Consider the following 27,432-nt stretch of genomic DNA (forward strand, 5'->3'; position numbering starts at 1 on the left):
AATCCCCTTTTTCCAATCCTCAGTGAGATTCTACAACGCAAATTAAGAGACAGGGCACTCAGATTTTAATTTCAGGTAGCCTGCATAGCAATGAAGAAAGACTCATCCCTCTCTTTTCCAGGTCTAATGTTTAGAGCCTGGGTCAGTTATCAGGGTCAAAAAGTACTATACAAGAGGAGCTCAGTAAATGTCTGCAGTTGATGACAATGAGAAGGAATTTTAGAGAAATACCTCCATTCAACTCCTTCTACCTTTTCTCAGTAACTTCTATCAAGATGAGGACTAACACAGCACAGATTGAAAAGAGCATAAAAACATGTCAGGGTCTTTTTGAGACCCAGTCTCAGTTGGAGTTATTAGGAAAGGCACAATATACTATGATTGTTTAGAAGTCTTAGTACTAGACCTTGGAAGGTGAGGAGGATTTGTTGCATTAGAGATTGTAAGGATGGGATTCCAGACTAAAGAAACAATGAGAGCCAACATACTGGAAAGAAAAATAGGGTCTGTCTCATGAGCAGTAGAAACTTTGTCTATTGGACTGGTTTGGCTGAAGCACAAAGTAGGCAGAAAGGTAGGTTGGGCATTTTAGATATCTGTGATTTCAAAACAAGGAGGTTGAGGGCCTCCCAGGTGGCACAGGGGGCTAAGTGTCAGCACTATGAAGCTGTTGGCAGCCACCACAGCACAAGTTCAATCCCTGGCCAGGGAGGTGACCCACATGGCGCAGCAGATCTCTCCTGTCTGGCCCACTGCCTCCCCTCAGCAGTGTATTTCATTCAATCTTCCTGTTCTGCTCCCCACTCTGTCTCTGTTGAATCCTCTCATTCCCCACACTTCTGACCTATGCCCTAGTTCTTGTATGTGTAAATAAATAAAAATTAAATCTTAAAAAATTAAAACACAAGGAGGTTGATATTTAAGGTTAGTAGCATGAGATTTTTGAGCACTAACTAGAGCCTTGCCTTAGGTAGCTGAATTTGTCATTGATGTGTCGTAGAGGCTGAGTAGAGGATGGGGTACTGTTAGGAAAGCCATGTTGGTAGTAATAGGGCTGCTGATAGTAGAAATCAGGAGCAGGCTGAATGAATTTTCTAATTTTCTTGGGATTAGGAAGAGTGACCAGAATTGTGACTTTTTGGGATACAAAATTCTGGCATTGTGTAAATAAAAAGGCAGGTTTAACAGACAAGAAACCCTAGGCTGGGAGTGTTTAGCCAAGGTCTTCTCTAGGATAACATTGAGCAGGTTGCTTAAACTCTCTGTGCCTTGAAAAAGATATTGTGAGACTAGAATAAGATAGTAGAATTGGATTTATAGAAAGGAAGTGCCATTGTTGTTCACCATGTCATTAGTTCATGTCACTTGTAATTATTTGATAGATGTACAGAGTAAATATGTTTTCAAGTTGATCTCTTTTTTTTTTTTTTAAGATTCATTTTATTTATTTATTCATACAAAAGCTAGGATGTAGGCCAGAGGTGCTGGAATGTGAGAGGATTCCAGAGACAGAGTGGGGAGCAGAATAGGCAGTGGGGAGCAGAATAGGCAGATCTGCTGAAATGTACTGCAGGTGAGACAGGAGAGGTCTGCTGTGCCATGTGGGCTATACTCCCTGACTGGATCAAACTTGTGCTTCAGTGGTTGCTGATAGCTTCATAGTGCTGAGATTTAACCTTTTGCACTACCAGGGAGGCCCTGATCATATCTTTTGCTCTGTTTACTGTCCTTTCATGTGACACTTGGCAAGATTTAGTGCCCAAGAGACATAGTTTATATAAAGGGGCTGGGTTGGCACTTCAAGCCACTTAAAGGTCAAAAGCTGACAGTGTATTCTCTTCCTTTCTCAACATTTAGAAACAAGAGTTTTGTTTACAATTGCCTCACATTTGTCACAAAACATATTATACAAAAGTATTCAGGCAGATTAGGCCAGAAAATGTGAATGTTAGATTCTCCCAAGAGCTTTGTTATTTCATACCCTAGGCCTCTATGAAGTGAATAAATAGAACTAGATGGATTCATAATACTCTTCCTTCCAACTCTTAAAGCAATTCAACTTGTCTATATTCTGTACATCAACTACATTTTGCTACTTCTTGATCTAGAGCTGTTGAATAATTTCTAAGCCTACCCGTCAATTATTACATAGCATTTCAGACTCACTAAGGTAGTAGAGTGGACCCTGAGGTTTGTCCAGTGTGTCCTTAACACATTGAGGAAATTAATTCATCTATTGTATGTCTAAGATGCCAAGGGAGAAATGAAGAAAAAAGCAATTTATTTCAACAAGCATTTATTGTAGTCAGTGTTCAGCCTATTAGAAAATGCAGGAGATTTGGATAATTAAGACAGTGTTCCTACAGAATTTACAATCCTGTGGTAAGGATAGGGATAGAGAACATTCTATTCTTCTAGAAACTGATCTGAAAAACTGTAGAATTAAGTTTTAGTTCTGGGTGGAACTTAATAATACTGTGTTGTTACAATTAAGGGAAATGAAACTCTAAAATATAAAATGATTTGTTCAAGTGTGTCTTTAGCACTTTCTCTTGAAAATGATAACCCTCCATGGCTGTAGAATTCAGCATGCCATTAGTTCCTCTATGGTCTGCGTTGCCCTAACAGTTTCTCATCTCCTTTGCTCTGCCTGAGGAGCTTAAAAAGGTAGAATGGAGATGTGGAAAGGTGAAATGTGTAATAGAAGGAAATGAACTTGAACCAGTACCTGGAAACAGACTTTCTTTTTCTGGTTAGAATCAAATCACAAGTCTGTTTTCTGTCTTTTTTAGATAGTTAGAATAAGATTCTCAGAGTAGCTCTTGACTTTCATCATCCTTTATGCTAACATAGATATTCTTAGCCAAGAACTAAGTAGTTCTTAGCCAAGAGCTACTCTCACTAATTCATAGCTACTCTTTTATTCTAAAAACTTGTCAATCCATGCAGCTTTTCTTGTTTGCCTAGATCATTGGTCACTCATAAAAAGGGCTCTTTAAATATTAAGTATAATTGTTTGAAGTAGTTTTCCCCTTTATGTCTCTGGCAGTTGGTTACTTTTGATGCAGCCCATTAGCCTGATGTATGAGTAATTCAACCACATAGACTCTGCTATGACTTATGTAGATTTTATGTTTGGTTTCTTTCCATGAAAAGTGTTTTCAGCTCACTTTAATATGTGTTGAAAAAATGAGAAACTAATATTGAAGTCTGCAAATAATTACTCTTTTCCAGTTCTACCAACATCTTTTTCATCTCAGACCAACCATTGCCATGAAGAAAAAGCAAGTGAGAACTGGTTATAGATGATTTCTTGGAATTATTTTTAATATCAACTAAGGCAAATAGTTAGATGGGAAGATGAAAGTCTGTGTTTTAGTGAAGTATTTTTTAAAGTATATTTTTTAAAATCTAAGACTTCTTTAGACATTTGAATTTTTAATTTTTTGTAGTGGTGGTGGTGATGGTAGTGGTGGGTTTTGAAGGCAATTATTCAAGTTTGAACTGTCTTTATAAATCTGTAATTGCTGTGCTGCCAACTTCTATCACTTGCCAAACTTAACCTTGAGAAACTGGAAACTGCATGTGTGTGTGTGTATAATTTTAAGGTCTTTTACATTTCTTATTGACTTTACCTATTTTGTCTCTGTTTCTAGTGTATCATTTTACTTCCTGTTTTTAGCATAGTGATATGGCAGAACTTTGGAGGCCATAAATTTTGCCAGTTCAGGCTGAGAAACCCTGTAAATCCATGAATTACTTAGCCTAATACTCTTTGAAATTAGTAAAATTAAGTATCCTTATGATCACCATGTCTTAAGGATATATAGACCAAGGAAAGGCAGCTATTGTGTCTAAAGGGCAGTGTCGCTGTGTTCATATAATTATGGCCACCTTTCTGCCAGTCAGTTTGGAATAGGAATGTAAGACCAGGGCCTAGAGGATGAGTGGAACAGTGCTGTAGCCTTCAAGGGTCAACTCCCAATTGATTAATCACACTGTATTTCTCAGAATATCTACTGACCCCCCCCATATAGGTTATCAGTGTGGAATGTGTCTTTTCATTTCCCTGCTTTAATAGTATCTGGGACACTAAATACAAGTTAGGATTGGTTCAGTTAAACTGGTTGCTTCATCATGTGAACATAATCCAGAAGCACAAATCCCTGTTTATGGTAGTCTTTGACCTTGAATTTTCCATATCTGAGCTTATAAATCACCAATCCTAAGTAATGACTGTAGAAAGCAGAAGAGCAACTAGATAGATTTCTGTTGGTTTAATGTTTGTTTTTTGTTTTTTTTTTTTTAAGATTTATTTATTTATTTATACAAGCACTGGGTACAGTCAGAAGCGCGGGAGGGCGAGAGAATTCACCAGAACCAGAGCGGGGAGCAGACCAGGCAGAAGGACCGAAGTACACTGCTGAGGGGAGCAGCGGGCGGCAGGAGACGTCTGCGCGCCATGCGGGACCCTCCTCCGGTGGCCGGGGAGCAGCCGGGGACCGAACCAGCGCCGCAGAGGACGCAGGCAGCCTCGCAACCCAGCGCTCAACCGCTGCGCCACCGGTTTAATGTTTTTATAAAGCGAAAGAGGAGAAACAGGATCCTAATCTTTTTCAGAATAAAAGCTTTCTTCCTTATCTTGCTTATCATAGAAATCAGGGTAGACCACAGGCAGTCTCTAAAGGAATCGTTCAGGCTCCAGATTACATCTCCCTGAGCTGGACAAGAAAGACCATGGCAGATGTAAGGCCACTTCTTTGTGGTGCTTCATGGGGTCTAATCTCCATAGTCCTATGGATCATTGTTTCTTGCCCACCTTATGCAATACCAAGAAAATAAGAGAATTTGAAGTTTAAACTAAACCTATTAAAAATAAGGTCAGTGTTAAGACTCAGGAAGGTCATCAGGATTTAGCCTTCTTGCTAATTTTTTAACTTCTGTCCATAAATTTATGTTTTTGTTTTTGTTTTTGTTTTTTGCCAGAGATACTAAAGTTTGCAAATAATGTGACCCTCTTCAACTTTATGTATCTGTGTTGGTGTAGGGGTGGGCAGGGATAGAGGAAACTTCTTTTTGATGAGGAAAGACTGAAAAAGAAGAGGACCCTTGAATATAAGGAAGTTTTGAAACCTACTTATAAAATATTGCACTATACTTAGTAAGTAGGGGAAAGAGGAAGCAGAAAGAAATGCAGTTATATAACAATCAATGTGTCATCTTATTCCCCCTACTTAATAGTATTCCGGGGCAATAGATATAAGTTGACACATAGCAAACTTCAAGTACCCAGCAGAATATAAGATAAATATTGTTGAGAAACTGAGTAGTGTAAAACCTTCCTGAGAAAGAAACTTAACTATTTATATCAACTAAGGCCCACAGAAATTCATGCCTTTTTTTTTTTCTGTAGTCAATTCCTGGACTATTTTTCTTGTATTTCCATAAAAATCCAAGAAGTTTTATATGCCAGAAGCCATTATGGTTCTAAGAGCTGATAGCTGCCATGTGATCTGAGTAAGAGACAGGATAAACAGAAAAGGGCTTGAAAGTGGTTTTGGCTAAAATACTTTGTAGGACAGGAGCTAACAGAAAGCTTTTTTTTTTTTTTTTTAAAGATGTATTTATTTATACATACAACAACTGGGATATAGGCCAGAGGGGTGTGTGCGTGGGGGTGGGGGGTGGTTAGAGGATTCACCAGAAACAGAGTGGGGAGCAGAACAGGCAGATCTACTGAAATACACTGCTCAGGGGAGCAGGCAAGACAGGAGAGGTCTGCTGTGCCATGTGGGTTAGCTCCCTGGCTGGGATCGAACTCATCCCACAGTGGCTAGTGATAGCTTGATAACGCTGAGACTTTGACCCCAGTGCCACTAGGGAGGCCCCCAAAAGCTAATACTTTTGATGAATGTCTTCTCCCACAAAGTTCATTGGTTGAAATTTTCCCAACCTAAGGACTTTGATCCCCTTATTTCCACATAATGGTTATAACTATGCTTTATCAGGCACTTTGCTAGATGCTTTATGTCAGTTTTCTCTTTTAACCCTCCCAGCAGCTCTCCAAGTTCTGGCTAGAAATCAGCTCCAGAGAGGCTGTGTAACTTTCCCAGGTCATGTCATCAGAACACCTTTCAAATTCCTTGACCTGTTACCCAACTCTGAGGTTGAACTAATCCCTAATTCAAAACCTGCTTGTTTCTCGAGTGTGAGTTACTCTTGAATTCTGTTAGAGAAAACTAGTTTGCATGAATTGGCAAAAATTATGAAAGTACAGTATTTAAAATCTTTCCACCTAGTTAAAAACTATTTGGTCGATAAAATATGGTAGGTGGATTTTATCATAGATTGAAATTTAGGAATCCTAAGATTTTTTATTTTTCAGTTCTATCATTGAGTTATTAATTCAAAATTTTTAGTTAACATTCTGGTTTGTTAATAACATGTAAGTTTGAAATAGAAGAATAGGATAAGAAAAATAAGTGGTGGAGATTTTAAACAAGAATAGGAGTTAACATGGATGTAGATTGTTTTAAAGGCAGAAATCCTGTGATTCAATATGTTCAAAGATTATGCTAAGGTTCCATCTTGTCACATGTGCTTACTAGCTCTTCCCCAAGTTCTGTTCACTGTAATTGCAATATTGGCTGTTTTGTGGACCTTGAACCCATTTCTTAGAAAGAAACAGTGGGGTGGAGCTAAATTAGAGAAAAAAGTTCTTGGAGAGCAAGTTGTTTAAGTTGGCAGTGGACTTAGAAACTGGAATAAACCAAAGACAAAACAGCATAGCTCATGAGTAAGCCATCAAATTGAGACAACAAACTGCATTGCTGTGGTGGTGGTTTTATTTGTTCTTCAGTACCCATTTTTATTCTGGAAAATACTCTGTGGATCTTCTTAAATTAAAGCTATCAAAGAAAACAGACTAAAACAACTGTGAATTTACCTTCTGTAAGTAGAATTCCTATTTTAAAGAGAATGGTGGGTTAGGTGTGTTTGATTGACTTAGAAGATGAGTTATCTAGATACCTAGAACACATTAGTTTGAAAAGTAGAAGGAGAAAGAATATAATTATTTCTTATTTATTGTGCTTTAATGAATTTCTAAGTTTTTCCTCATTTGACATAATTTGAGTTTAACATAATTGTTCCCATGGATTTTTTCTAAAACAAGACTTAAGTGAACATAAGGATTTGCCAGTATTGATTTAAGTTTGTGTCTACAGTGTATGTTTGTATATTAATTCCCACCAGATTTGTACCTTCTTGTTCATTTACCATTGGGCAGACTTTGCTTAGGATTCCATTACAAGAAATCCTTGGTCCACTGCCAATGAAAGGAAGTAGATTCTGTTTCTACTCTATTTCCTAGTGGTTTGAAAGTAAAATACATTGTACAAAGGTGACACTTCAAAACAAGTGCATACTTTGAAAGGCATTCTTGAGATTTGGACTTCAGAATTATTAGGTCACTGTCATGATTGCGTATCTTCGTTGGTCAGGTGTCTCTAATTGTTAATAAGGCACCTAAATAATTAGGAATTTGTGCATCTTCAAAAAAATCATAATGGGAAGAATATGTAAAAGTTCTTCAAGGAAATCAAGGGTACAAATCTTAAGTAGTTTTTGGTACTTGCTTCTTGCTTTTAAATAATCTATTACATGTCCTCTTATTTCCCCAAATGAAAATTATGGCTTCATTTTTCTCTTCCAGCTTTTAGCCTTGATGCTCCTTTAGGAAAGACTGGTGGAAATTAACATACAAAACAGTCTGTTTCATCTCTACATCTCCCTCAGCCTCTTATACCCAAAGGAACTCTGCAGATATCCACTAAATCAATGGCTGGGATTCATGTTAATATGGAATGAAATTATCCTTTATGGTTTTCTTATGTTGTGATCTTTTTCCAGACCTATTGGAAGAGAACAAAATTTGTGATTTATACCTCTGTTTTTGAGAATGTTATCTGTCTTCTTGTTTCACATCATTTGCTTGGTTAAAAATCATAATTTATAATCACTCAGATACCAGTGATCTCTCCATTCTACTGTGATTCTTTGTCTCAGAAGTGGTGCCCTCTTACCATTTGTGCTGTCATTGAAACTGATTGCTCTTTTGGTGGTTATTCTGGTATGTGTTGGCTTTTTTGGTTTTTTTCACTGTTTATTATAAAAACCTCATGGACAGAGATCTCATTATATATTTCTTTATACTTCTAGAACCTTTGTGGCAATAAATAGTAATAATACTAAATTGTTAAGCTCTATAATTGTAAAGTAATATTGTGTCTGGCATTGAACTTTGATTATCCTAACTGATGCTTTACCTTGTTCTTTGCTGAAAGTGCGAATCTATTTATTGAGCTTGATGTCATAAAATCATGGGATGTAATTGAAGAGGAAAAAATAGATGGCTGAATAAGCATGCTTTTGAATTGAGCATACTTGACTCTGAGTCTATAAATTTCATATTTAAAGTATTCCTTTTCTGGGCCTCCCTGGTGGCATAGGATTTAAGTCTCAATGCTATAATGTTGTCACCATGACGGCCTGTGTTCAATCCCCCACCAGGGAGCTAACCCACATGGTGCAGCAGACCTCTCCTCTCTCACCTGCTGGTCCCTTTAGCAGTGGGTTTCAGTAGATCTACCTGTCCTGCTCCTCACTCTGTCTCTGAATCCTCTCAGCTCCTGCCCCCTGATCCTCTGGTCTATACCCCAGTTCTTCTATGAATAAATTTTTTAGATAAAATTCAGGATTCCTCTTCTCCCTCCTTAGTAATGCTGTCACAGTACTCTGTTTCTTTCATAGCACTAATCTCACCGTGATATCATTGTTGCTTTTCTCTCCATTAGTCTTAGGGATACTTATGTTTGTATTTACTGTTGAATTACTAGTACTGAACTCAGTTTGTCACATAGTAATAGCCTGATAAATACTTACTGATTGAATGAATAATGACAGGCACACTTAGGCTCATTAGCATGAATACATGCTCGGAATTCTAAAGCATACTTTTTCACAAACTGGAGTTAAGGGACAGAAAGAATCCACCAGCACTTTCCTCTCTCCTTTTCTCAATTTCCTACACCCCACTCCAACTCCAGCTACAGGAGGGAGGTTTTGCCCCTTGGTGTATGTCCTGGATGGACTTTTACTTGCGGCAAACCAGTGACAAGTCTGTCTAGACTTAATTTAATATTGAATATCCAATTGATACCTTGTTTTCAGTGTTCTTAACTCTCATGCCCTGCTAGGATAGAAATGTATCTAAATTCTGAACACTCTTTGCCTAGGGCATCAATAGACCTTTCCTTCAAATTTAAATTAGCTGAAGTCTGGTTGTTCTATATGTGAAAATTCATTCTTAATGTCCTGATTAAACACAGACCATCCAATTAGGTGAATTTTCTGATGTACTTGCTTTTTTATCTACTGACATTTATGATTAAAAAGCCTTATAACAGTTAAATTTCATTAGTGACATCCATTTGTCATTATTACAAATTACCTGTTTCCTGCAACCAAGAAGTCTTATCTCAGATTTAATTTTTTTCATCCTCTACCAAACCAGCTGTGCTCATTTGCCTCTCTCCCCCATTCTTCCTCCCCCACCCCCTTCCCGTTCCCTCTGGTAATCATTATGTTCTTTTTGCTGGGTTCAGTACTTATTCCTATTATTCTTTGTCTGTGATTGTGGGATTTATATTCCATGGAAGAGTGAAACCATCCAGTGACCATCTTTCATTTTTTTTTACTTATTTCACTAAACAAAATCACCTTGAGAGCCATCAATTTTGCCCCAAATGCTACCATTTTTTCTTTCTTCACAGCTGTGTATTTCTCCTTTGAGTATATAGTCCACAATTTCTGTCCATTCATCTGTTGAAGGGCACTTGGGTTGGTTCCATGACTTGGCAATTGTGAACTGTGCTGCTATATACATAGGCAAAGATATATATTTCTGTTTTAGAGTTCATATTATTTGCATCAATACTTACTAGAGGTATTGCTGGATCATAGGAATTTCCATTTTTATTTTCTTAAGACGTCTCCATGTCATTTTCCACAGGGGCTGCATTAATTTGCTTACCCACCAACAGTGGATGAGAGTTCCTTTTTCACTGTAACCTTGCCAACATTTGTTAATTCCATTCCTTTTTATATGGACCATTCTCAGCAGGAATTAGGTGGTGTCTCAAAGTCGCTTTAATTTGTATTTCCCTTATACATAATGTTGAACATCCTTTCATATATCTGTAGGTCAACTGAATGCCTTCTTTAGAAAAATGACTATTTAAATTCTTTGCCCATTTTTAAATGGGTTGTTGGTTTCTTCTTGATTGTGTAGAACTTTGTAAATTTTGTATATTAACCCCTCAGCAAATGTGTGGTGTGGAGATTTGTATTCAATCAAATACTGAACACCTCTATTAAAGAAATGATTCTGCAGAATAAAGAAAGGTTAGGTTTCTAAAACCCTAGTTGCAAATCCCCTTTGCCTCACTCTCCAAAGGGGGTCCCTATTAGCAGTTACTTCTCTCACCTGTAAATTCTGGAAAATAACTCTGATGCTAGAAGAGGGTTCCTTCACTGAATGAAATCCATGTAAAAAGTATTTACCAAGAAAACAGTTTTCATTTCCTTAAGTTATCATATATTATTGTTTTTCTTAAAGAATCTTCTGTGGACTCAACTTTTCCTGGCAAAATGAACCATTCCCACCATATGGGGATGCACTCGATGGACCACACCATGCCACCTTCGCACTTTCACTCGACCACGTCATCCTCCCACTCCCACGGCGGGACCACGACACCCTCCCACTCCCATGGTGGGGGAGGTGGCCACATGATGATGGTGAGTGCCACAGAAGAGGCAGCCACGGCCCCCTCCCACCCATTTGGGTAATAGAAGTAGTTGGATTTTAGGGTATTATCTTTATTTATTTATTTTTTTAAAGATTTATTTATTTATTTATACAAGCACTGGGTACAGTCAGAAGCGCAGGAGGGTGAGAGAATTCACCAGAGCCAGAGGGGGGAGCAGGGCAGGCAGAAGGACCAAAGTACACTGCTGAGGGGAGCAGCGGGCAGCAGGAGAGGTCTGCGCGCCATGCGGGACCCTCCTCTGGTGGCCGGGGAGCAGCCAGGGATTGAACCGACGCTGCAGAGGCTGCGGGCAGCTTCGCAACCCAGCGCTCAACCGCTGCGCCACCTGGGAGGTCCAAGGGTATTATCTTTAAAGGACAGTTACCGAGGAGGAAAAGCTCGGGTAGACTCGGGCAAGTCAAATGATTTCCCAAGTTCATGTAGCAGGTTCATTATGGAGCCACACCAGAACCAAGGTTAGGAGGGTTCTTCTCTATTTCTTTCCTTCAAAATTGACCCTTTTCTGAGTTAAGTTCTGGTCTTTGGGCTCTGTGGAGGAAAGGGATAGTGGCAAAAGTTGGTGGTGGGGACAAAGAAGACAAGCTGTGGAGAGTGCCTGCGGGGATGATGGCTAAAGTGAGGAAGAAAGTCTCCTACTTCCGTGAATGTCTCTTGTCATCCACATTGACTTTTAAAAGTCCTAAGCTACTTTGCCTGAAATTTTCATTGAGAATCTTCAATCACTTCTTACTGATTGGTTTTTTTTGACAGCCTATGACCTTCTACTTTGGCTATAAGAATGTGGAGCTGTTGTTCTCTGGTTTGGTGATCAACACAGCTGGAGGTGAGTAAGACAACATAGAAAGACAACAGAGGTGACCTTTAAAGATGACAGTCACAAGAGTACAGTGACACAGATTATGGAGATCCACCGCCTCTTCTGCCATAATTACTAAATCAGCGAATTGATAACTTGTTTCCTGCTTCCTCTTTAGAAGGCAAGGATGCACAGTGCTTATTTTGGTCTTCATTAAACTTTCTTTAAATGACCTTTATATGTTTTAATGTTTATGAAAAATAATTCAGACACCAAATAGATATCTTTCGCAATCCATTTCCTTTCAGCCTTTTCCAGTTATTGGTCCTGGACATTAAAAAAAAAAAAGCTATAGACAAGTTCAAATGATATGAGAAGCATTTTATACATAAATACCACAAAGTAACTATGGATTAATCCTAATATCCTTCCATTGTATAGATAGGTGAAACCTAAAACAGTAAAATGATTAGTCCTAAACCACCATGTCAGAGCTAGGAGAGGAACCCAGACAGTGAAAACCACCCAATCCATGCTATTCCTTGCGCACTAAGCCATGGTCTATATCTTTCCTGATTCTTGGCATACCCCATGAATCAGGGTCAGTCCTAGTTTGGGGGAAGCGAATCACCCATTTCTTTGTGTCTTAATGTTGACTTGGTGTGCCTTTAATTTAAATTGCCTAAGCTTAAAAGTCAGTTGGACTACTTTTAGCTACCAGGTATACCTTTGGATTCACAAAATCAGTTTGTGGAAGACAAGAGCATTTAGTTCAGGTAGTGTGCTAAATAAGCAATTTGCATACATATACCTCATTACCAGTACTTTGGTGTCAAAGATTTACGTTTGAAATGTCTATTCAAGAAATAGAGTCAGCATTTAAAAATAAGTGTTTTGTTTCCCTCTTGCATATTTTACATTGTATATTTCAATGAAGCATGCTCATTTAATGACATTTTTAATGACATAACTTAAGAAGCCAAACACAAAGGTTATTACTGTTCAGGTGATTTTATGTATTTTAATCAGAAAATGAGTGTGTTCTTCGGTGGAGGCGATGGTTTTTACTAACACTGTTCTAGTAGTTCGATTTGTGCAAGTACAGAACAATATATGTATTTAGAAATTGAGCATAGCGCTTTTTCTATGTTGTCTTTCTAGTTTGGACAGCATGCTAGCTAGTGGTTTTGCATGTGTTTGACAGTACCATCTTTCCCTTCCCTACTTAGAAATGGCTGGAGCTTTTGTGGCAGTGTTTTTACTAGCAATGTACTATGAAGGACTCAAGATAGCTCGAGAGAGGCTGCTGCGCAAGTCACAAGTCAGCATTCGCTACAATTCTATGCCTGTCCCAGGACCAAATGGAACCATCCTTATGGAGACACACAAAACTGTCGGGTAAGAAGACTGAACAGTTTCAGATGGAAGTTCTGGAGATTTCGATTAAACAGCAAAGCAACTATTTTTAGCAACAGCCCTCTTCTTGAATTAGTGGTATCATATGATCTTGATCAAAACTGTCTTTGGAGGCTTGGGGTTGTGGGTCAAGAGCAGATCAGTGGACTGATAGGTATCTTTCGGCAATAGGAATGTTTGTCTGAATTATAAGTACTGATCACTTTGGAAGAAAGTAAGGAATCCATATTTTAAAATATTTTCCCAGATAATAAAAATTAAATTCAGAGGAATTCAAGTAAGGGTATAAAAGAATGGCAGGGTCCAGTTGATTTCTTTCTGGTAGAAGTTGCACTTAGTGCTAGTCCCTTTTTGTTTATAAGATCAGATTGTACAAATGTCTGTGTTCTAAGAAAACACTTGGATGACAATTGGTTTTTGCCACACATGGGCAAATAATTTTTGAGATTCAGTTTTAAGAGAAAGGTAGGTCTAAAAACTAAATTGTAGCTCAAGGAATCCTGTAGACCAATAGCCTCCTTTCAAGTAAGCTCAGTATTATTTATTCTCATTGTACTAATGAGTTTATTGAGGCCCAAATGGCTTGTAACTTAACTAAGGTGATAGAACTATTAATAGTAAGTAACAGAGGAGATTTAGTAGCCAGGTCTCCTGATCCCTAATTAAGTAGCTTCTACTAACAACCCAATCCTTAATTCTGTCTCCATTTTTGCAGAATGTGAGCTTTGCAAAGATGGAAGCCCTGGAAACATTCAGGCATATCAACGTGGGAAGGTTTAGTTAGGGCTTCCCTTTCAGGATCTAAGGTGAAGGTCAGTCAGTGGGTTGCTCCTCTTTCCTCTTGTCTCCTCCCCAAAATGGTCCCTCCTGCTGACATATAACCATATCTGGCCTATGCCTAGAAATCTGACATCCCTGTTGTGTTTTATTTCCAGAGACCAGTAAACATACACGTTACACAGAAATACCCATGTGTTTTTCAGGGAAGCTTGAGTCTAGTTCAAACTGAATTGGTGGCTACAACTGTTTGCCCTCTCTGTCTGCAGAGCTGAACTCTGAACCCGAGCCTTTCTAGGGGTCCCTGATTATTGTGTCCTTATTTGCTCCCCAGGCAGCAGATGCTGAGCTTCCCCCACCTCCTGCAGACAGTGCTGCATATCATCCAGGTGGTCATCAGCTACTTCCTCATGCTCATCTTCATGACCTACAATGGCTACCTCTGCATTGCTGTGGCGGCGGGGGCTGGCACAGGCTACTTTCTCTTCAGCTGGAAGAAGGCAGTGGTAGTGGATATCACGGAGCATTGTCATTAATGTCAGACTCTATGGTGTGGCCTTATCGATTGCAGTGGGAAGCAGTTCAAGACTGGAAGACATGTTTCTTGTCTCCTTGTGTACACACATCCTCACGTACACCTACTCAACAGAGGTTTAGCGTACAGTCTCTGGCTAAAAGTGGTAACCTCTTTTACTGTTTGTTTTTTTTCTCCTAATGAACTGAGATTCCCATTTTTCTTGAGGTGAAGCCACCCATGAGAATGTCCTCTCCTACCCCATCATCTTAGATCCAAGTTATATGTTCTTGTTTAATCCAGGTAGCTTTCAAGTCAATGATTTCATCGCCTACTTCCTTTTAGTCTTTTGTTTTTATTTTTTTAACAGACCATATGTGAATTTGGTGGGGTTTTCCTGGGTTAAGTGATGGAAAGAGTTAACTTCAGCTAGGATTGATGGCAGATGAGAGAAGTTCTTGCCCAGCTAAACCCAGAACCCAACTTAACATTAAAAAATAAGTTCCAGTCTTTGGACTCAATGAGTGGGAAGTACCTTGTGCCTTTCCCTAGGTATGATGTGTTGACTGAAATCCTTGTAGTGTGCAGGGCATGGTTTGAACTAAATACAGGACTGGAGCTTTAGAAGTGCCCATTCTTGGGTGGCTGACTCGTCAACTGTGTTCCCACTTAACATGTTGATTAGAATGGTCTTGTCAATTAAAATAATGACAATCATTTTGAAAAAATAGAAATAATAGATATTTTTAAATAAAACCATTGGCATTTTACTTTGACTTGGTACTTTGGTTTGTCACAGCTGAATGAAGCAAAACAGTTTGAATTGTTAACTCCTGTTTTTATGTGTCTGCCTCTAGACCAGTGTTTTTCAAATTTTAGCATGTATCAGAATCACCTGGAGGTTTCTTAAATACTAGTCCTTAGGCCTCAACCAACCCACAGCGCCCAAAATTGGTATTTCTAACAGGTTCCCAGGTGATGCTCCACATTTTGAGAATCTCTGCTTTAAACTGAGGGCGTACACTAGTGGGCGAGCTACCTGGTATTGGGCATGGAAATTTGGGTTGCTGATTGGTCGGTGGTATATCTGGGCTTAACTCATGTACCAAATGCTGCTGGTCAACACTTAATCATTCCACAAACATTTATTCAGCTCTAGCTGTGTATATGTATGCCCAAGGGCACATGCACAAAACATTATATAGCCCAAGTGGCTTTTTCAGCATGTATGAAATCACTAGTCTTTATTTTTAAAGATCTGTGGTTCCTTAGAAGTAGCTTGAAGGTTGAGAAAGACCTTTGATCCGAGATGTAAATCTGCCAGAACGGCATAATCTCAGCCTCTCTTTGGAGAGGCTTAGGGTGTGGCTGCTGATGGCCAGGTTCTCCTCAGCTCCTAATACCCATGCCCACACCAGGCAGATCCTCATACTCTCCGACCATCTTTGTGACTCTTGGTGGCTTAATTAGATCACAAGTGGCCAAAATCTCTTGTCGAAAGAGTCACATTGGGTTTTTCTTCTGTTCGGTCATTAGGCTACACCAGTCTTGTTCCAGTCCAAACTACCTCTATATAGTGACTCCTGTGCTGGTCTGTTAAATCCTGCCCTCCTTGGTGCTAGACTCCAACTGTGCCTCAGGGCAGAGGAGGCACAACACAGCTATCCTGTTGGCCTCTGCTGTGGTTTGGAAGTTTGTGCTTTCTGTAAGTGCCAGTTAAATATTGACGAGAAAGGAATGTGTACTTGCATGGCTTTGAACCACGACGGAGTTATGAGCCTACTGGATTGAGGTTAAAATCTAAGAATCATCATTTAGAGTTTGTGCTTTTCTCTCATTCCAACCCCTTGTAGTGCCGATACTTTGCATGAGCAGAGTGAGTGACAGGTACTGACAGAGTCCAAAACTAAAATGTTAATAGCCTATTATTGTCTCTGAAGCCAAGGAATAATAAAACCATGAAAAATCAAGTAAGAATCAATGTTAAGTAGTGACTGACCCTGGTGCTCTAGAAATCTTGGCATGAGCTGCTATGAAATACCCTTTCAGGAAGAGGAGACCTCACTGGTCAGGTAAAGAGAAATCAAGGCCAGTTAAGACAAAGTGTTTTGACTTTGACACAGAGAGAAACATCAGTTTGGGATAGGTCTTCAGGCATTCAAGATCGTCTCATGAAAGACTTAAATTCCAGAGATTCGTAAACTCTTGCTGACATATAACCAAGGTTGCCAATGGGAGAAGTTAGTGAAGGAAAAAAATTCTAAATTGCATCTTTCTTCGGCTCTTGGATTGTGTAGTACAGTGATCTCATTGACTTTCATTTCTGTATCCTGGTTCATTCTGAATTCAGTGCCTCACTTTGTTCCTTTTGGAGCCAAATTTATCTTTTCCTCCCTTGCTGTTCACCTCTGTTGGAAACCAGTTTCCCCACTTCTCTGTCCCCTTATTCAGATCTCCCTTCCCCTTTCAGTCTTTCAACCCATGTACCGAGTTTGTTAATTCTCTCTAACCCTCCTGATGCAGGGGACATTGTCATATAGTGGGGATGGATACCACCCAGAGTTTTAAAACGTGATGGAGACTTTTAGCAACTGTCCCCCTGGAATGTCTATAAGGCTGGGTAAAGGGCTCCCCTAGTATCATCCACAGAGTTACAGAATTTTAGGTGCTGTTTCCAGCCTATGCTGGAGGAATACTGAATCCCCATTGCCACAGACAGGGATCCTCTGTGTCCACCAGGAGATTAGAGATTAAGATTTCTTCACTGCTTCTCTGGAGGAGTGTCTGGAATTCCCCTTTCAGGCTGTGGGGCACTGGTTAGGTTCTAGCCACAAGGAGCTAGAAGGGGTGGGGGCAGGGGGTACACTCTCATGTCATTTAATTTTGATCCTGCCCTCTCCTGCTGCTGCTTTCAGAAGATACATATAAAGATACAAAGTCTGCTTTTGATATAATGCCTTAATCACTGGGTCTACATTTAATGTTGACTGTTTTAGATTGTAAGCTCCTGGAGAGCAGTATTGCTGTAGTAGGATTGTATTAACAGTGTCATGAGGAAAGAACAAAATAAATATTTTGATTTTGTGATTCTATGCACGTCTTTCCACCAGAGTGTTCTTAGAATAAGCTACTTTCTTTGTTGTCCACATAGAGTCAGACCATTAGCACCAGTTTTGGAGATGTCAGTCTTTTAGGAGGTACGGGCCCTTTGTTTTTTCATCTCACTCATTCTACTCTACTTACAGTGATAATCTAGCACATGCCAGATCTGCATGTCCTTTTGCACAGAAGCTGGTGTCTTCATGGCTGCAAATATCTCCAGACACCAAGGATACCTGACATTAAAAACTAACTTGTTATATCATAGTCCCCTCCCTCGGTTTATGCCATCAAGCAATAAGATGAGCCTCCGGGAACTTCACCGCCAAGCCTCATGTGCGATGGCCCTGCCTATCCCTTTGATAACACTAGAACGCTGCTGTTGCCTGCCCTTCCTACGGCCTGCAGATAGGCACCTCACCATTCAGCACCACTCCTAGTCTTGGGTTAGTGTGAGGATGGACTTTGGAGTCAAGCACCAGGGTTTCAATCCTGGCTCTACCATCTTCTAGCAGTGTGACCTTAGGCAGGTTATTTTAACCCCTAAGCCTTAGTTTTCTCATTTATAAAAAGGTAATACTATCATTTTGAATTAGGAGCTATGTATGTAAAGCGCTCAGCACATGAAAGGCAATCAGGCCATACTAAATATATTTTCTGATGATGATCATTACTCCAGCTTTCAGCAAAGAGAAAGGTACAATCTTGGTTTAGTATCTCTTCACAAGCACTTGACCATCCTCCTGAGTTTGGACAATCCAGAAATGAACAGTCGTGTCCAAAAATGTGTGCATCTGCAATAAGTTGTCTATTAATGTGGCCATTTTCTCATTCTTTGCCAATAAAACAGCATGGAAATTTCCTGAGAACCACAACCTCCACCTTAACATTCAATCCCTGATATCCCACCATCCTCAGACCCAACAGTGGAAGACTATGCAAGCAGCATAGCAAGGAGTTTAGAAGCATGGGTTCAAGTCTCAACTCTAGTCCTTAATAGCTGAGCATCAGTTTAACCTTCTGTAAAATTAGGATCGACTTCTCATAGGATTAAATGAGATAATCTACATAAAGCACTTAGCACAATGTCTTACGGAGTCCTCTGTGTGGTGGGTCCTGGAGTGGGGGTGGGGAGGAGGGAGTGCAGGAGTAGTGTCTCGTGTTTCTCTGCCTGTTGGTACAGGCTGACTTGTCCTCCATATTGATTTTTGCAGGCTTCAAGATAACAAAATTTTCCTATATGAAGCCTCACTCTGGTTGTATTTTTAAGAGTGTAAAGTTAACCAGAATTGAAGGTCCTAGATAAAACTAGAATAAAGATTTTGTAAGAATTGTTGAAGGAAAATTCTTCTGTCCCTTACTCTGCCACATTCTTATTACCCAGATTTAAAATACCCCAAAAAGGCTGTGTAAAATCCTAAAAGGTGTCTTTTTTAACGATCAGTGTTTCTAGAGGTTCTTTCTACCACAGATAATAGTTGCCTATAGTTGAATTAAATGGCAATGACAGGGCATGGTTTCCTTTATTATCCCATATTATCCCCTAAGCTGTTCTGTTTCTCAGATTGACTGTGAATGGAGAACATTCTTAGTAAAAGAAGGAAAACTGAAATGATTATACTGTTTGGAACATTTCTGTTATTATTTCCCTCTACTGCCTGTCCTCCCAAAATTATACCCACAGGAATTACAAAGTGACTCAGTAAAAAGATTCTAGAAACCAACAACTTGATCAGGTCCACACAACATCACTAAGATCAGTCTCCACAGTAGAGGGGTCTTTGGTTTTGTTCACCAACGTTAATAAATACCTAGAACAGTACCTGCACATAGTAGGCTTGTTGAATAAATGAGTTAAATGAAAATGGGTGATGAGGGTCTTTTAAAGTCTAGTTACCAGTTCTATTACTCTTCATTAAAGATGCTGCACACTGTTCCAAAAATATATTTATTTTTAAAAACAAAAATCAGCCAAGTTTTATAGAGTCAAATTTTCCAGAAACAAACCAAGAGTTTGGATTTCAGCTTAGGATGAAAGTTAAGCTTCAGTAATCTCATGCAGAAGTATTTCTATGCAGGAGGTAAAACAGTCTGCTTAACTATAAGCACCCAGTTCTCTAAATCTTGTTTGTACTTCATTCTATCCATTCCAGGACTCTGGCACTCAAGGTCATCCACCTCTAAAATTCAAAACTTCCAAATTGAGATGAACGACTGTTGGGCTTGGGTTGGGGTTTGTAACCAATTCGATCATGAATCATTTGCTCCCGACTCTTGGGGTCGTTGCCAAGACCCACAGCACCTTCCCCATCGCTGCCTCCTACAACTTCCACATCTTCTTTTTGTTTCTTACGGGTCTGAAAGCATAAGAGTTTTTGGATTAAGGCAACATTCTTTCCATTAACAAATATTTGACCTATTTGAGAGCAATTCAGGAGGGAGGGGCCTGACCACCAAGTACTTGGTGCAGGAAAAAGGACAGTGTTGAGGTCTTTGGGACAATAAACCGAAATCCTAGGTTTAGATGGTTAGGGGCAGAGTGAAGGTACAGGGACAGGGTGATAAAAGATGTAACCCCTACACTCCAGGATGTCACACTCTAACAAGGAAATAGGTAAACAGATAATTGCAACATAGAGTGACCAGGGCTATGACAGAGAAACCCAAACAGCTAAGAGACATGAGGAGGCAGGGAGTTGAGTCTGTAATGATGGATGTTCAGATCTCTAACAGCTGCAGCTGGAAAGAAACAAGAGTTAGCAGACAAGGGAAAGAGGGCAGTGTTTCAGCAAATAGAGGATAGAAAAATAAAGTGACTGGTGAAACAACCACTAGAAATTTACAGCCTGATTGACACTATGAGGTTAAAAGTAACACAAAAATAAAAGGTGTGTGCTATCTTATCAAATGGCCTGAGCTAGGGGATTTCATTTTGTATTCAGATCAAAGGTTCAGCCCTTAAATGACAGGTGAATATAGAATTCACAAAGTCTACTTCTCAGTTCAATTATTTTTAGAGACACTAACACTTACCTCATAACTATATTACCTGGCTGTAAAGATATTAGATGATAATAACTTTCTCTATGACTGTGTACAGATGTTTTATCTAGAGTTTCTTACTAGAAGAATGGCTCAACTAACCACTGGAGTCGCTGCCATTCTTTTTTTTAATTTTTTTATTTATACAAGAGCTGGAGTACAGGCTAGAGGCACAGGAGGGTGAGAGGATTCACCAGAGACAGAGCAGGGAGCAGAACAGGCAGGCAGACCGAAAGCACTGCTGAGGGGAGCAGCAGGCGAGACAGGAGCAGTCTGCCGAGCCATGTGGGTAACTCCCCGGCCGGCCGGGAATTGAACTGGCATTGCAGAGGCTGCAGACAGCTCCACAGCACTGCGGCAACCTGCTGTACTCTTTACCATTTACTGTTGAATTGTCAGCACTTACATGTCAATGTCAAAGTAGTACAGTGAATTCAATAAAGTGGTTTTTTTTTTTAAGATTTATTTACTTATGCATACAAGAACTGGGTACAGGCCAGAGGTGGGGATGGTGGTGAGAGGATTCAGTAGAGATAGAGTGGGGAACAGAACAGGCAGAATGACCAAAGTACACTGCTGAGGGGAGCAGTAGGCGAGTCAGGAGAGGTCTGCAGCGCCATGTGGGTTGCTCCCTGGCTGGCCGGGAATCGAACTCATGCTGCAGTGGCTGCGGATAGCTCCATAGGTTGTGTCTTAACCCTTGCGAGGCCCCAATAAAGTGTTAATTCACGTTTGTGTGCACATGCATGCAATGGCCTTCCAAAGTTACTCTCTGGTGTATATTACCAATAAGTAACATGAGAAAGTTGTACCCAAATAACTTGGTGAAAACAAGTTCTTAAAGGCAAATAATACTATAATTTTATAAATGAGAAACTCTCAAAGTATCCAAATAGATCCCACTGTGAACAACTGCTGATTGTTTCAGAATCTAGAGTCTTCATAATGTAATTGAACCAATTTCAGTAATAAAATGGAATACCAGTTCTCTACTGCTCTCATTGTTCAGGGGAAGACTGCCTTTCCTCTCCCAAGTTGCTCTAAAACGGGTCAAACCCACTGGATAACTGCCTTTAGTAGAAAGACTAACTCAATAATGAGTTGATTTTGCAGTGTCAAAATTCAGTATGCTAGTGCTTTGAGACTCATTACAACTGAAGTTTAAACCATACTTGAAGTCATCCTTAATAAGATATTATCAATGAGTTTTTGAAAAGCAAAAATTATGATGCCTTAGAGAAAATTAAAGTCTCCTAGGGTGAGGAAGAGTGGGGGAAATGTAAGTTACTTGTCTTAACAAGAAGCATCTGCAAAACAAACCACCATGTTCATGGACAGGTAATGTCCTCTGCCATAGAGTACAAAATATCTATTGGGCTAGCAAATGAAAACAGACTGGTATTGCACACCTCCTATAGGCCTGGAACTGCAGGAACAGATGCAGGAGCATATGGCCCAGTGTGAGAAAACAGAAAAACAGACAACTGTAACAGTGATCAGCCCAAGGAGAGTTGAACCTAACGCAGTGGGAGACAGGTCGTCAAGGAAAACTTCTGGACGAAGCCAAGTTGAAAGGAGAGTAGAAGTTAATCTGCTAAAGAAAGGAAAAAGGCATTCCAGGCATGGGGGACATAGTGTACAGAGAAGCTCAGATTAAAGGTAAAGAAAACTCAGCAGTGGAAGATAAAGTGGAATGATAAGCAAGGACCAGGTTATAAAGGGATGTTTATGCCATTCTAAGGAATTTGGACTTTATTCTGAAGGTCACTGAAGAATTTAAGGTTTATTAATATACCTCTAATACTGTGGACTATGCTAAAAATACATATATTTAGCTCCTACTATGTACTAGTTGCTGGTGAAGAACTCAAAGGTAAAGAAGACACAAAATTTCTATAATCAGGCTCCTAAAGTAAGAGGTTTCACAATATGGAAATCATTGTAAATTATAGTAAATGCTATGAGATAAAGTGCTTTGAGAAACCAAAATGAGATGGAAGCAGCAAGGAGAGGAGTGAGACCCTAACTTAGGGCAGTAAGAGGCCCTGCAGACCAAGGAAGTGACCTATGAACTGAGACATGAAGAAAAGGGGAAAACTCTAGGCAGGGAAATAACAAACAGCATGGAGGAAAGTAGGTGCATTTGGGGTACAGAGGGCAAGGAAAAGAGGGGCCAGAACACACAAAATCTTGTAAGCTACAATAAGGAGTTCAGATTTTACTCTAAGTACAGGAAACCACTGAAATGCTTTAAAAGGGCATGGATGGCATGATCTCAAAATTTTTCCAGATCATTGTAGACACCTGATGATGAACAGTGGATTAAAGAGACAAAAATGGAAAGAAAAAGAACACTTAGGAGCTACTGAAATTATACAAAGAGATGACAGTTAGGGTTAGACTAGGGTTGTAACAGTGAAGATGAAGTGGTATGGGTAGATTGTGGAAATATTCTGGAGGTAGAATCAAAGGGTTTAGGGTGAAGGAGAAGAACTCAAGAATGACTTCTAGGTTTCTGGATTAAACAACTGCATTGATACTGAGATGGGGAACACTAGGGTGGAACTGGCTTGAGGAAATTTTTTGTACTGATATGTGTAATAGGTTGAATAATGAGCCCCAAAGCTACCAGGCCATAATCTCTAGAACCTATAAATGTAGCTTTATGTGGGAAAAGGCTCTTTGCAGGTATGACAAAATTAAGGATCCTGCGATGGGGTCATTATTCTGGATTATCTGGGGTCATCACATGTATTTGTATAAGAGGAGGGAGCAGATTTCACAGACAGAAAAGAAGACAATCTGATCACAGAGGCAGATATTAGAGGGATGCAGCTCCCAAAAACTGGAGAGGCAAGGAAGAGATTCTCCCTAGAACCACGGAAAGGAGAATGGTCTGTTAACACCTTGATCTTGGACCAGTGAGATTAATTTCTGGTCTAAGAACTGTGAAAGAATAAATTTCTACGATATTAGACCACCAAGTTTGTGGTAATTTGTTATAACAGTCAAAGGAAGCTAATAGTGGGTTAAGTCTGAGATACCTATAGAGCAGCTAAATAGAGATTTCAAATACGCTGTTTTGTATACAAAGATTCTGGAGATCAAAAGTTAGAGTTAGTATTTAAAATATTCCTAAGGGTTTGAAAGCTTACCTCCAGATCCTTTCGAATGCTCTCGAACTCCTCAATATCATCAAGCTTCAGCTCCAGGCGTGTTGGTTTCCGTCGCAGCATACTGAAATCACCCCTAAAGGCTAGATCCAGTGAACTACTAGCTGTTAAAAGTGATAGAGGGTGAAAAAATAGAGGACAAATCTCAGCCACAAATATAAGGTCAATTTGTAAGTATGCACGTTAAAATGAATGGTGATTCAAAAGACTCATCTGGATTCACATACAGTGCGTATGATTATCACACTGCATGATGGAGAGCTACAACTCTATAATCCAAAAAAACTTATTCTTCAAGACCTTAAAGTAGCTAGCTGCCTATAAAAGAATTCTAAGCAACAATCATTTTAATTTCATGCTCCAGTCACAAAGAAATATTCTACAAGAGGATAAAATTAAAATAACTGAACTAAAATATCTTAATTCAGTTAAGTTACTGGGAGAGTATGGATGCACTTAACTTTGATCAACTCTATAAGAGAATTGTGAGATTAACAATCACTCCCAAATGATAAAATCAGGACAAAATCTCATGAAAACTCCCTCTAACTCACCAATTCACAGGGTTCTCAGGCTTGTCTTTCCTGAATGGACAGGTCATTCACTAAGCACTTCTTCTGCACCACCTACAGGGTCAAAGGGCACAATACCGTCTGTGGGGAAAACAAGTAAACAGAAAACTTCAATATAGTGTAGTAAGAACTCTGATGAGGGCCCTCCCTGGTGGCACAAGCAGTTAAACACCACACTGTGAAGCTGTCCATCCCTGGCCGGTCAGGGAGCTACCCACATGGTGCAGCCAGAGGACCTCTCCGCTGCTCCCCACAGCAGTCAATCTGCCTGTTCTGCTCCCCACTGTCTCTGGTGAGTCCTCTCAGTATCCCCCACACACACACCTCTGGCCTGTACCCCGGTTCTTTTATGCACAAAATCTTTAAAAAAAAAAAAAAAAGGAACTCTGATGAATCCAGCCTGGGTTGAGTGTGGGAGGGCAGGGACATGGAAGATTTCCTGGGGTGGTATTTTAATTGATTTGTGAAGCACCAGCTCACAGGTTCTTGAGAGCACTCCAGAATCTTAACCAAGACAATGCCTATGTAAACAAAAACCTTCATTCTGAGAAGAAAATAGAACTTCCAACTCGGTTTATAATCTGTTGAGGGCAGGGCCTCCCTGGTGGTGCAAGGGGTTAAGCACCTCACTATGAAGCAATCCAAAGCCTCTGCAGCAAGAATTTGATCCCTGGCCGGCCAAAGAGCAAACCACATGGTGCAGCAGACCTCTCCTGTCGCGCCCGCTGCTCCCCTCAGCAGTGTGTTTCACTCAGTCTGCCTGTTCTGTTCCCCAGTCTATCTTGGGTGAATCATCTCACTCCCTGCAGCTCTGGCCTGTACCCCAGCTCTTGTATGCATAAATAAATAAATCTTTAAAAAAAAATCTGTTGAGGGCAACCTCTTAATGTTCTCCACAGGTGTAGGGGGTACTACAGATGGTAAGAGTCAGCAAATATCTTGCTGAATAAAATAAGAGATCTAAGTAAAGGGAAGTGAGCTTTCCTTGTGCACTATGCATGCTTTTCCTTTCCCATTCCTTACTTTTCAATTTTTTTTTAAATCTTTTTTTTAAAGATTTATTTATTTATTTTATTTATTTTAAAGAGGCATGAATTTTTATTTATTTATTTATTTGTTTGTTTGTTTATACATGCACTGGGTACAGTCAGAAGCGCGGGAGGGTGAGAGAATTCACCAGAGCCAAGGCGGGGAGCAGAGCAGGCAGAAGGACCGAAGTACACTGCTGAGGGGAGCAGCGGGCGGCAGGAGAGGTCTGCGCGCCATGTGGGACCCTCACCCGGTGGCCAGGGAGCAGCTGGGGATTGAACCGGTGCTGCAGAGCCTGAGGGCAGCTTCACAACCCAGCGCTCAACCGCTGCGCCACCGGGGAGGCCCTTACTTTTCAATTTTAACACAAGAATCCTGTGAAGTTGCTAAACCCATCCCTATTTTATAGATGAAGGGGAAGCTGGTGGATTTGGTTAAGAACTATCAATCTATAAAAATTATACACAGCTTACATGGTGAAAATAATAACGAGAATGATGTGAGTGAAAGTTCTAAAACATGTGCAGACAAATTAGTACAGGTATCTAGATGTAACTAGGACTGTGAAGTACGTAATTGGAAGAAATTTTTTCTTCAATGATGCTTGGAATGGGTACTGGCGATGTTATGAACACACAACAGACACACTACATTTGAAATTGCTTTATACCATTTCAGAGTCTACCTTGATGCCAGTGTAGACGTATGGTAGAGGAAGCCAAAATTCCCAGGGAGTATAGGAGAAAAAGGATGCTTAAAAGAAAAAAATGCTAGGGTGGTGCAAAGGGTTAAGCACCGCAGTATGAAGCAATCCGAAGCCTCTGCAGCACAAGTTCAATCCCCAGTGGGCCAGGGAGCAACTGACATGGGGCAGCAGACCCCTCCTGTCCTGCCTGCTGCTCCCCTCAGCAGTGTATTTCAGTAGATCTACCTGTCCTGTTCCCCACTCTGTCTCTGGTGAATCCTCTCACCCCCGCATTTCTGGCATGTACCCCAGCTCTTGTGTGCATAAATAAATAAATGTTTTTTTAAAAAAGAAAAGAAAAAACCGCTAAATTTTAACTTTTTTGGTCGGCTGAAGAACTCGCCACTAGGGGCCAGTAATGAGCACCGGATAACGCGCTGGCTTTGGAGGAGAAGGGCCAGAAAACATAATCTAAGCTCAACCACCATTGATTTTGGCCAATTAGCTTCGTCTTACCCTAGATCTTCATTTCCTCGTCTGTAGCTGTACTTTGCAGTACAGGCTGAATGAGGTACTGCCAAGTAAGTTCCTTGTACGTACCTTGTCATTTAATAAACGGCAACATCCGTAATTATTATCACTGTCCTTGGGGGAGGAAAGGGGCCTCTATCCAGCTGGGGAAAGCATCACTGTTTTCATCATCTCCACCCCCAACATAGGGCAAAATTCTGGTTAACTGCTTATGTCCCAGCACCCAGCGCAACACTGGGACGGGCAGACATGCTTGTCAGTATTGATGCCTGCGTGCAATTTACCTGACGCCTTCACATCCCTCACCTCACCCTGAATCAAACACAAAGACAACAACACAAGCAGGCCTTGGCTCTCTGCCGGGTCTTTATTTTACTTTGGCGCTCTAGAAGGTACTTGGAGCTCAGTCTCGGGCCAGCCCAAGCCAAGAAAATGCTGCCAGCTCAGGGGACGCTTCCGGGAGAACCTGCCCACACCGGGCAAGGGGAACAGCGCCCCTTCCACAGCTCCAGAGAGGCGCTCACCCCGTCCCGGGCGAGGGTTTCCATGGCAACATGACCCTCCGCCCCACTACCTGGCACGTAAAGATCTCGGGGCTGGGAGCCACCGCAGGCCCGGAGCCCTCGATTTGCTCCAGGGTTCAGCCTGGGGCCGCGCGAACTCCACGCACCTACCTCTTCTCGATCTTGCTCAACTCCTCCCCGGAACCTCGGCGCCCACCCGGGATCGTCGGCTCCGCGAGCCGGACTACACTTCCCAGATGGCTCCGGGCTTTGCTCCTCGCAGAACTTCGCGCTTGGCCCCGAGGCTCTCGAGTCCTCTCCGAGCGCCCAGACGCGTCCCTACTACGATTCCCATCATGCTCCACGACGCCCAGGGCGCTGCGTCCGCTCTCGGCTCACTTCC

General features: G+C 40.7%; 2 protein-coding genes across 5 annotated transcripts in view; one reads left to right on the forward strand and one right to left on the reverse strand.

Annotated features, from left to right (window-relative positions):
• The window catches only part of SLC31A1 (solute carrier family 31 member 1), a 36,331-nt gene extending 17,747 nt beyond the window's left edge, over positions 1–18,584 (forward strand). For 2 of the 3 annotated variants that reach the window (XM_054689458.1, XM_037492291.2), the window contains exons 2-5: positions 10,679–10,860; positions 11,643–11,715; positions 12,918–13,086; positions 14,216–18,584. In XM_054689458.1, coding sequence (XP_054545433.1) covers positions 10,711–10,860; positions 11,643–11,715; positions 12,918–13,086; positions 14,216–14,417 — 594 coding nt within the window. In that variant the 5' untranslated portion in view covers positions 10,679–10,710 and the 3' untranslated portion in view covers positions 14,418–18,584. Of the gene's footprint in view, positions 1–6,422; positions 6,952–10,678; positions 10,861–11,642; positions 11,716–12,917; positions 13,087–14,215 lie in introns of those variants that run through there. The other variant, XM_037492292.2, reaches the window with a different exon arrangement.
• An 857-nt stretch (positions 18,585–19,441) lies between these two features.
• Positions 19,442–27,387, reverse strand: CDC26 (cell division cycle 26). 2 transcript variants are annotated; one of them, XM_037494349.2, is made up of 4 exons: positions 27,201–27,387; positions 24,264–24,335; positions 23,692–23,813; positions 19,442–19,851 (listed from the first exon to the last, which is right to left on the reverse strand). In XM_037494349.2, the coding sequence occupies exons 3-4, from the start codon at positions 23,770–23,772 to the stop codon at positions 19,675–19,677; spliced, it is 258 nt and encodes an 85-aa protein (XP_037350246.1). In that variant the 5' UTR covers positions 23,773–23,813; positions 24,264–24,335; positions 27,201–27,387; the 3' UTR covers positions 19,442–19,674. The 2 variants fall into 2 exon arrangements, with proteins under 2 accessions (XP_037350246.1, XP_037350245.1); XM_037494348.2 differs by having other exon boundaries at positions 24,264–24,362.
• Between the last annotated feature and the right edge of the window lie 45 nt (positions 27,388–27,432).

This window comes from Talpa occidentalis, unplaced genomic scaffold, assembly GCF_014898055.3.
Source record: "Talpa occidentalis isolate TD23 unplaced genomic scaffold, MPIMG_talOcc4v2.1 talOcc4.7, whole genome shotgun sequence".
In the NCBI taxonomy this organism is placed as follows: Eukaryota; Metazoa; Chordata; class Mammalia; order Eulipotyphla; family Talpidae; genus Talpa; species Talpa occidentalis.